We start from the raw sequence: 11,329 nt of genomic DNA, 5'->3' as shown, positions 1-11,329 counted from the left end.
ACCCGTTCCTTATATTCACTCCGCCGCTAATATGTAAGCACGTCTCTGATTGGCTGAGAAGGAGGATGTATCCGACTCGCTGATTGGCTGAGAAGGAAACACGTGATCTAACTGTTTCCGGGAATTTCATAACATTTGGCAAATTCCTGTTTTTTCATTTTCACTGAGAAAACCATATAACAGACATGAATTGCTGTTGACATCCATAAATGTGACAAAGTTCCTGTTTTTCAAATTCTCACTGAGAAAACCATAAAACAGACATGAATTGCTGTTGACATCCATAAATGTGACAAAGTTCCTGTTTTTTAAATTCTCAATGACAAAAACCATTAAACATCCATGAAAAACATCAAATAAATCGACCAACACACATAACCATCCATGAAAACATACATAAATGTGACAAAATTCATGTTTTTCAAATTCTCACTGACAAAAACCATAAACCACGTGGTTCTCTTGCCAATATATGGTGTTAAAAAAAGTTGTAGGTGGCAGCAGGGGTGGGCAATGGGGCCTCCTGACCCCTCTCTACTCCACGCCTACCAGTCTCTGGTAAAGTTTCATTCAGCATAATCTTTTGTCAGCTCTTGAAATTTGTTTGGGAGACCACTGAGAAGTGAGGGAACTTGGTAGCTGCATCCTTTCCTTTTTTACCAATAAAAAATTATAATCCAGTTTATTTTTGGCAAAGCTTGCCAGTTCCTTACAGTTTGAGTCTCGTTTTCAGGCACCAAATTTAAAGCGTGTTTTAAGCAGGCTCGACAAAATTCGTTTTCAGGTCCTCTGAGCTCAACCCAGCAAAACTTCAGGTCGTTTTCTGGTCATCTACAGGTCCCAGGCGTATTGGAAACGGATTCAAAATTAGAACGCCCCAAAATACCGTGGCTGAGAACGGGTTCTGAAAGACCCAAACAGAGTTATTCAAAACAACAATCTGCACACCCCGTATTCATCTCCGCGTTGAATTTTTGGGGTTCCATTAAATTGAGGCTATGGATTTCATAACAAACCGGGGTGTTATGTAATGACCTCAAAGATACTACAAAAAGGGCATACATTGTTACTGAATATGAAAAATTACCTTTGTAAATTACTTTTTGTTTAAAATTAAAATTTTTTTGTACAATAAAAGCTTCATAGTAAAATAGTGACGTACATGGGCGTTGGGGGGGGGGGGTAAGAGTCAAATTACAAGTGCTACTACTGTGCCTATAGTAAGAAATAGGTGCAAAGCTCCTTTTTTGTACCAAACCTATATAAGGTATATTTTATTAAAAAATCATCATGCGCCCTGTTACTGATATTGTTTTGTACTTCCTTTGCAAGTCTTTAGTCTCCATTTGCAACCAGTCACGCCTTCATAAAATAGTTATAGTAACAGGTTTTTTTTTTCAAAATACTCTTTTATAAGCTCTTCCGATCTTTTTTCGTTTATTTTCCTCAGGTAAAAAGGTGGGATAAATAGCATGGTTATAAATACCTTTGACGAAGAAGTGGATCTACTCCAACAGTGGGTTCATCCAAAATCAAAAGCTCCGGTTCATGGAATAGAGCCACAGCAAAGCTAACACGCCTTTGTTGACCACCACTGAAATGAAGAAAAAAATAGTTTGATTGAAAGATAAATGTGGAAGGAACTTCCTGAAGATGAAGGAGTTATGGAGGAGGTCTGAAAATTAGATGGAAGGAAACAGTCACAGCATAAATATTACATAATATTTGTACATTGGAAAAAGTAGGCTTATATTTTTGCAAGACCCAGCAATCATAAATCGATGGCGTTTTGCCATCGATTTGGAAAAATTAGGCTTATATTTTTGTCTAAAGACCCAGCAATCATAAATCGATGGCGTTTTGCATAAAGGGCCTAAATATTCTTTTCGTAATTTTACAGGAGTGCAAAACAAAAATAAAAACGTGCAATAGAAAAATCTTTCACACAAATCAGAATTTAAGAAACTTAAAACTTTAAAGACTGATTCCTAGTTAACATTTCGATCGGAATTTGCCGGAAATGTCCAAATTGTTCATGACTTGGAAGATAAGGGACTTACGCTCTTTTTTACGCACTTTTGGAACAATTTATAACTCGTGATAATCAAACAGTTCGTAGTAACGAACTGTAAGTAAGGAGCGACCCGGTTCAATACTAACTAAAACTCTAAAAAAAACGGAATTTTTATATCAATAGATACATAAAAAAAATCCGATTTCATGCTGATTTAAAATATGTAAGTTTCATCAAGTTTAATCTTAACCATCAAAAGTTACAAACCTGAGAAAATTTGCCTTATTTTTGAAAAAAAGGGGGAAACACACCCTAAAAGTCATACAATTTTAATGAAAATTACATCACCAGATTCAGCGTATCAGAGAACCCTAATGTTGTGGTTTCAAGCTCCTATCTAATCTAATATCTAATAACTATCTAATAACTATGTCTTCGAGGATGACTTTAACCCCACAGTCCCCGGGGGAAGGACTGCAAGTTATGAACTTTGCCCATTGTTTACATATAATATTGGTTATTAGGGAGTATACAGACAGTTTCCAGGGGGAATTTTTCTTGTGGGGGGAGGTTGGAGGGGGGTTAAGTGGTAAGAATCTTTCCATGGAGGAGGTTTTCATGGGTAAAGGGAATTTTCCATGAAGCCAGGTTTCCCAGCATTATTTAAAAATAATCAGAAATCAAACAAAAAACAAGTTTTTTTTTCAACTGAAAGTAAGGAGCAATATTAAAACTTAAAACGAACAGAAATTACTACACGTGTCGGGGGTTTTGCCCCTTAGTCAATACCTTAATCATTACGCAAACGTTTTTTTAGTACTTTCAAAAGAGCTATCTATTCTAATTAAACGTTCTTTGTGATACAGGGGTCATTCTTACAGAATTGGAACAAATAAAGAGCGAGGTATTGACTAGGGGGAGAACCGCCTCATATACGTAGTAATTTTTGTTCGTTTTAAGTTTTAATGTTGCTCCTTACTTTCAGTTGAAAAAACAGTTTTTTTTTTATTTAATTAAAGATAAGTGCATTTTAAATACATCAATCGGTAGACCTCTTCGAGCTCTTTAAAACCATATGCTTAGCTCACTTTCGGAAAAAAAGTGGACTTAGGCCCTTTTTGCAAAACGCCTCGGAAATATTGTCTCATAAACCACAACAAACGTTTAATATATGGATAAGGGTATTTTCCTGTAGGTATCTGAGTACCTCTCATTATAATTGTGTTGTTAGAAAGTTGTGATTTATCAGAATACTGATAACTGGATTTAAGAACAGATCATAGGAATATTCAGATCTCCCGAGTATGATAATTTTCCAACCAGCTGAAGGTTCCGACTACTACCACACCTGATTTCGCCTCGGATTTCAAAAAATTAAAAGGAGACAAAACCTCCTCACTATTATTTTTTATTGTATTTTTTGGATAAACTCTCTGAATTCTTACATGAGCCATGCTACCGAGTTTCCCCAAAATGTTCTTATTTTCATTTCTCAGATTTTTTGAAACTTCATTTATATCACAGTAGCAAGTGTTGCTAAACACCAGCTGTTTATTTCGAATAAAATCACACTAATAGGCATCATGTTTTAAACAATTAAACCAACACTTATTGAGAACGAAGTATGGCGTTTGGGCAAAGGATCCCTCATGGACAGGAGTTTTAGATATTCTTCAGTGAATTTTTGAAAAATATCACTAGTTGCTTATCAAAACCTTGACACGATTTGATTTATCAAATTTAAAGTAGGTTAAGTCATGAGATTTGGATTTAATGAGTAATTTCTTGCTTACTTAGATAATCAGGACATGATACTCTTATAATAAACAAAACAAAAAATTAACGACTTTAAATTTTCAGTTCGAAAAATTTTGCACTAACAATAAAAGAACTATAATGTTTAAATTAGGAGTGGAACAATGGAACATTAAAAAGTAATGAATGGAATTAATGACAACTAGATTACACAACTGTAATACTAACTTCCCAATTCAAATGTACATATGAATTTATAAATATATTACTTCCCACGATCACCGGGACGGTTTTTCAGGAAATGAAATAAAAAAAAACAAGTTTTTTTTAAACTGAAAGTAAGGAACGACGTTAAAACTTAAAACGAACAGAAATTATTCCGTATATGAAAGGGGCTGTCCCCTCCTCAACGCCTTGCTCTTTACGCTAAAGTTTTTATTGTTTTAAAAAATAGAGTTGTGAGAAAGAGTCAAACTTTAGCGTAAAGAGCGAGGCGTTGAGGAGGGGACAGCCCCTTTCATATACGGAATAATTTCTCTTTGTTTTAAGTTTTAACGTCGTTCCTTACATTTAGTTAAAAAAAACTTGTTTTTTTAATTCTATTTGCGAAAGTTTTTTTAATTAATGCCGGTTTTGGTTTTGGCTCACCGTGCATGAATAATTAAAAAGAAATTTGCATAACAAATTTACTTTAATTTAGCTTAATGGCTTTCTTGAAACTTGTTGAATTTTATTTACGAACGTTTTGATTAGTAATAAATATACGTAACTTACGAATTAACTTACGTAACGAGCTTCTATATTCATATATTTTTAATACGTATATTAGGGTGGTTTCCCCCTAGTCAATACCTTGCTCTTTAAGCTAAAGTTCGAATTTTGTTCCAATTCTTTAAAAATGACCTCTTAATCACAAAGACCGTTAATTAGAATAAATAGCTCTTATGAAAGTACTAAAAAATCTTTGGCTTAAAGAGCGAGGTATTGACTAGAATGTGAACCCAATCATATAGCTAATATTTTTTTGTTCATTTTAAGTTTTAATGTTGCTTCTTACTATCAGTTGAAAAACTTGTTTTTTTGTATTTAATTTCTGATTTTTTTTTTAATAATGATGGGAAATCGGGCACCCCCTTCATAGAAATGTCCCTTCCCCCATTAAAACTTCCTTCATGAAAAGATCCTCCCATATATTCTCTGATACGCTGAATATGATGGTGTGATTTTCATTAAGGTTCTATAGCTTTTAGGGGGTCTTTCCCCCTTTTTTCGAAACTCAGCCAAATTTTCTCAGGCGCGTAACTTTTGATAGGTAAAATTAAACTTGATGAAACTTAGTTTGTGGTAACGAACTGTTTGATGATCGTGAATCTTGCTTTCACGATTAAATAACACTCTTTAGACCGGGGATACAAAGGGAGTGGGGTATTTTTAGCCGAAGAGCCTCCACACCCTGACATTTTGTTTCCTTTTTTGTTTCTTACATTTTCCGTATATTTTACCTATTTTTTAACTTCTTTGAAGTTATATTCCCGTCCCTCTAAAAGGATCCTGCAAACATTTCTCCTTGAAATGTGTAAGTATCACGATCACAAATTCGTCATACACATCAGCGTCAGAACACTGACGATTTGGGCCTGAGTCTATTTTTCATTTTTTGCAAATTCCCAGTCAGTACCGTAATCTAATGCACTGCAGTCACAATGCAAAGAGGGTAATGATATAAAATCTAAAATTTATACATTCGCTGTTCCCCCTTTACCGTCATACAAGCTAAACATCCAAAGTGAGGGGGGGGGGTCTAAATATATTTTCTAATTATATGTTAGATATTCAATGCACGAATAGATAGGTAAGTTAAACACTTACAGTGATTTGCTTATATGTGAGAGCCTTTGCCCAGGTAACAAAAATATAAAACTTTATATTACCTAATCTCAAAGAAGTAATTGGGGGCAAATCATTTAAGGGTAGTCCAACAGAATCGGCCTTTAATGATGCAATTGGTGGAATACCTGTAAAGCTTCTTAAATTTTACAAGAATTTTCAAATTTAGGAAAGCAAAAAAAAACACGAACCTGATTTTTTCTTTCGAAAAGCAAAAACCGGCACATAGACTAGACTTCCTTAACCTTCTTTTCTTGGTCAGAGCTCTCAAAGTATCACAGCTAAATTTGTGTTGTTCATGTTCTTTAATGCTACTGCCACGAACAAGTTATTACAATCAATTGCAAAACAGGTAATAGAATTGAACCAAATTATTTTCCTTTATGGCACAGCCCAAATTAAATGTGCACAAGCAAGTCTTTGAACGCTTGCAATGTTAGATTTAGAAAACTTTTGACATATAAAATAAATTCCTCTTGATGAAGTTCTAGCAACTCGGTTGTCTTCTACCAAAACGTAGTATCCGTATTTTCAAAGTTTTTGAAAAACGGCAAATAATTTTGTTTTTTCCTTTTTGGAGAAATGAAAATGGTACTGAGCTCCCGTTTTTTTTTTTTTTTTTTTTTTTTTTTTTTTTTTTTTTTATTCTTTAGAAGTAATACATATGACGGTCGAAACCTCTAGGGGTAGTTACCCTCCAATCTGTTTTCAAAAAATGACTTTTGGAGGGATTAGTTCAAGAATGACATTTTACCACTACCATCAGAGACTGTTAAATACTTGTGTTTTTAGATTTTTTTCTTATTGATAACAACAAGTTCTTAGTTTTTTGTTGTGCGTGTGGAATCCGGAAAAGTTCTTTGAAACATAAGCGATAAAATTAAGTCCCTAAATTTTTTAAATAGATATACCAAGAAGGCTTTCTATCTCTCGGCAAGAGAGACGGCAAGAAGAAATAAACGAAGCTACATTTTTATCAACAAGTTTTTAAAGGTTCTTTTCCTTCCCGTGATGACGTTTCCTGCTCAACGTAGACGCTAGGTTTTTTAATCTAAGAATTTTTTCCCACTGGGTTTTGGCTGTTGAAAACTAGGGAAATCTGATTTATCAGAAGCAACGCTATAGCGTTGCCTATAGTAAAGGGCATACGGCTTCAATTATTATTATCCCTTAAAATACAAGGCCGTACCTAGGAAGTGTTATAGATAGAAGAATTGCGACTGCGCCTTTGGACTTGCTGTGACGACACTGAGGCAGGTTCATACTTAGATTAAAATTGAATATTTCTGTAGATACAAGGTTTTGACAAAGGACAGCTGTACGGCCCAAAAATGTGGAATACTGATTGTAAATAATCTACCAAACGAAATTACGGTACAGTTTTTTAATATCAAAAGTAAAAGCAGTGGCGTCAATTGGAATAAGAAACAGAGGGACATATTCCTTCTGAATTTCTTTTACCTACCCCCTAGACTTTGATGAACACCTTTTGGGGGGCATTTTCACTGAACAATGCCTATATTTTTTTTAATTGAAAAAATGAAAAGTATCCCCCCTCCCGCTTTCATGAATTGACCCCCCGCGTAAAGGTCTTGAGAGGAATGAACCTTAGAATGAAACCAAAACCGGTAATTTTTCAGTTTAGTAAACCAATTATAACTATGGTTAATAAATGAATGGATGAACAACAAAAGAGACTATTAGTTACTCGTAACGAACTAAACACTGACCATAATTTGCAAAGGATGTACAGATGCGATATATTCCAAAATTGCAATGTTTAAGGGAGGAAGATTGTCCTTCATGGATCGTGAGTTTTGTCCCTATGCCGGAAGAAGGAAGCAAAAAGTATCCTTGATCTTATAGGAAAAATACAAAAGCAACTTTCGTAATACTTATGGCTAAGATTAACAGATGTTATACTTAGTCCAACATCAAAGGTAATAGACATTTCGCCTTCAAACATGTTTAGCTTCGTCTAGAATATATTGCTGTGTAATAATAATAAATAGGTAATGAAATATTGAATAAAGAGATCGATATTTGTTTATGGGCTATTCCAGGCACGTACTTTATGAGTTTTATATTCTTCCGTTTAATTTTCAAATAAATTGCTGATTTTTGCTCTTTTCAATAATTTCACATCCCGCTCAAAACAAAATCATATGCCCATGCCTCAGCTTAGTGCTATATTAACCTATAGGCCTATGAGTAAATTAGAAATACCGCTAAAGATATTGAAACTTGAAAAAAACTGAGAGGATTTGCACCCATTAGTCATACAGTTCGTGGTAACGAACTGTAAGTAAGGAGCGACCCGGCTCAATGGTAACCAAAAATCTAAAAAACGGAATATTGATACCAATAGATAAGTAAAAAGAATCAGATTTTAATGCTGATTTCAAATATATAAGTTTCATCAAGTTTAATCTTACCCATCAAAAGTTACGCGCCTGAGAAAATTTGGCTGATTTTAGAAAAAAGGGGGAAAGTCACCCTAAAAGTTATAGAACCTTAATGAAAATCACACCATCATATTCAGCGTATCAGAGAACCCTACTGTAGAAGTTTCAAGCTCCTATCTACAAAAATGTGGAATTTTACATTTTTTGCCAGAAGAAAGATCACGGGTGCGTTTTTATTTGTTTTGTGTTTTTTTCTTTTCCCCAGGGGTAATTGTCGTGACACAATGGTCCTATAACACTGCGGTAATGTTCATTTAAACGAAGATTAAAAGTTCCAGTTCTCTTTTTAAGTGACAAAAAAAAATGGAGGGCACATACGCTTCTTCCTAGGCTCATTTTTTTCTCAAAGTTCCCCAATCCAAATTTTGAAACCACCGTTGTGTTCACCATAGTCTACAATCTTCTAACTATTTTTTTTAGGATGCCTTAATCACTCATAGTTCCCAGGGGAAGGGCTGTAAGTTATGAACTTTGCCCTTTGCTTACATATTGTTTTGGTTTTTGGGAAGTATACAGATTTTTTCCGGAAGAATTTTTTTCTGGTGGGGGGCGGGGGGCGGGCGGAGGGGGTTACTCGGGAGAATCTTTCCGTGGAGGATGTTTCTTTGGGGTAAGGGACATTTCTATGAAGGGGGCGCCGGAATTCCAAGCATTATTTAAAAAACGATCAGACATTAAATTTAAAAAAAACTAGTTTTTTCAACTGAATGTAAGAAGCAACATTAGAACTTAAAACGCACAGTAATTATTACCTGTATGAGGGGGTTCTCCCCCAAGTCAATACCTCGCTCTTTACGCTACAGTTTTTTTTAGTGCTTTCAAAAGAGCTATCTATTCTAATTAAACGGCCTTTGTGATTCAGGGGTTTGTGAATTAAAATTTTGGTTAACTTTTAACGTAAAGAGCGTGGTATTGACTAAGGGGAGAACCCCATCATATACGTAATAACATATACGTAATAACAAAAAAAAACAAAAAAAAACAAAAAAACAAGCGATACGGCTCAATAGTAAGCCAAACTTTTAAAAACGGAACTTTGATGTCAATAAATGTATCAAAAGAATGGGCTTATAATGCTGATTCTAAATATATGAATTTTATTAAGTTTAGTATTACTCATCAAAGGCTACGAGCCTGAGAAAACACCTGATTTTTGAAAGAGGGGGGAAACATCCCCCAAAAGTGAAAAATTTTTAATGAAAATCACACCGTCAGATTCAGCGTATCAGAAAACCCTATAACATAGGTTTCAAACTCATATCTGCAAAAATCTGCAAGTTTGTATTTTTTGCCAGAAGAAAAATATACGAATATAGAAGTTCGTTACGCAAGTTAATTTGTAAATTACGTCAGAACCAAATTTAGAGACCACCATTTAGCAAAAGGAAAGTAAAATTTTTATGCAGATTTTGTTTACTTATTCAATGACGGTGAGCCAAAATAAAAGCTGCATTAACTAAAAAACGATCAGAAATTAAATAAAAAAAAACAAGTTTTTAAAACTGAAAGTAAGGAGCGACATTAAAACTTAAAACGAACAGAAATTAGTTCGTATATGAAAGGGCTGTCCTCTCCTCAACGCCTCACTCTTTACGCTAAAGTTTGACTCTGTCTCACAACTTTATTTTTTAAAACAATAAAAAACTTTAGCGTAAAGAGCGAGGCGTTGAGGAGGGGACAGCCCCTTTCATATACGGAATAATTTCTGTTGGTTTTAAGTTTTAATGTCGCTCCTTACTTTCAGTTTAAAAAACTTGTTTTTTTTTATTTAATCTAGCAACAAGATCAATTTGAGTACAGTGGAGTCAATTAGGAGACCGGGTTGCCCCCCGCCTAGTTTTTGGAAAATATTATTTTTATTATATTCATTGGAAATAGACTTTTTTATATTTTGCATTGAAAAATTTGCCCATCTCTATATTTTGAAGAATACATTCCCCCCCCCCCCACCCCCCAAAAAATCAATGAATTGACGCCACTAGTTGAGTACATCCTATTACAATTAAGCTTACAATACAAATTCAGCTTCCCTCTTAGCCAATTATTACTAATCGTAAAATAAAATATCTAAATGAGGCAAACGTAGTTCCAGAAGCCAATTATGGTTAGTTTTTGTCATTCATCATCATTAAATGGCTAACACCACCAAATTCAAACCCTCATATGCTCGTAATAAGCAAAAGTGGCTAACATTTTGGTTCTTTCTGCACTTATAATACAGAGAATTGACCAAATTTGTTATTATCTGGTATTTGAGAACACAAATTTAATTAATAACTAATTATAAGTAATAATTGTCTTTTGCAATGCACTCTAAGTATCTAGCTATCTACGATTTAGAGGGAGGGATCTCTTGTATAAATAAGAACATTTTATTCAGTAAAAGATTACTGGGAATACAAATTTATAGGAATTTCAAAGAAGAGCTTGGAACCCCACGAAATTGGCGGTGGACGGACCTAGAAAACGCCCTATTGGAGCCACCGCAGTCGAAAGCACTTAACCAGAGGTTTATGATGCCCCATCTTAGAAACTTTCGTCCTCTCTCCATATTGAAAATACCACACATACATACGGATTAGGTCGCAAGGGAGGATTTAAGGGGAATCGGAACTTCTTGGGAGGGAGTAGATCGAAAAAAAAAGCCATAATTGAAAATAAAATAAATGATATTGACCTTCCTATAAAATAATGACCTTCCTTTTTATGGACCTCTAAAGCTTTTAAGATAAAATTAGTATTGCTGGTATGCATCTAAGAGACGTCTATTCGAGGATCCTCAGTACCAGCTCATCACTATTAAGAAAATATCGCTAAATGTTCGGTTTTCTCGATCAGAACGCTTGCTGTTTGCCTCTTAAAAATTTCAGCCCGTCTCCTTACTTAACCCAATTATAACTGGTCACAGCCACCTTAATTATTTCCTACACAGAATACGTCCTCTTTTAATACACAAATTATTATTTTCTTCGCTCGCTTTTGGATAAGTTGTTTAAATTCAATTCAATTCAATTTATTTATAACCGGTCAAAACAAAAAAGGGCACATATCCCCTAAATGACAGAGTGCATAAGGGAAAAAAAAAGAAAAAAAGAGAAGAAAACTTATACACTGAACAAAAATAAGTAATTTTTACAATCATAATAATCATAGACATAAATCAAAAGACATAAAAAAATCATAACCCAATCATAAAAATAAAGAGGAC

General features: G+C 34.3%; 1 protein-coding gene across 1 annotated transcript in view; it reads right to left on the bottom strand.

Annotated features, from left to right (window-relative positions):
* Window positions 1-11,329, bottom strand: part of snu (ABC-type transporter snustorr) — a 106,757-nt gene that overhangs the window by 57,079 nt on the left and 38,349 nt on the right. Inside the window, exon 6 of the mRNA XM_089090809.1 lies at window positions 1,487-1,594. Within this exon, the coding sequence (XP_088946935.1) occupies window positions 1,487-1,594 (108 nt within the window). The remainder of the gene's footprint in view (window positions 1-1,486; window positions 1,595-11,329) is intronic.

This window comes from Artemia sp. Qi Xiang Cuo, chromosome 6 (assembly GCF_049724085.1).
Source record: "Artemia sp. Qi Xiang Cuo chromosome 6, ASM4972408v1, whole genome shotgun sequence".
Classification (NCBI taxonomy): Eukaryota; Metazoa; Arthropoda; class Branchiopoda; order Anostraca; family Artemiidae; genus Artemia; species Artemia sp. Qi Xiang Cuo.
This window is presented reverse-complemented; position numbering and strand designations above follow the sequence as displayed.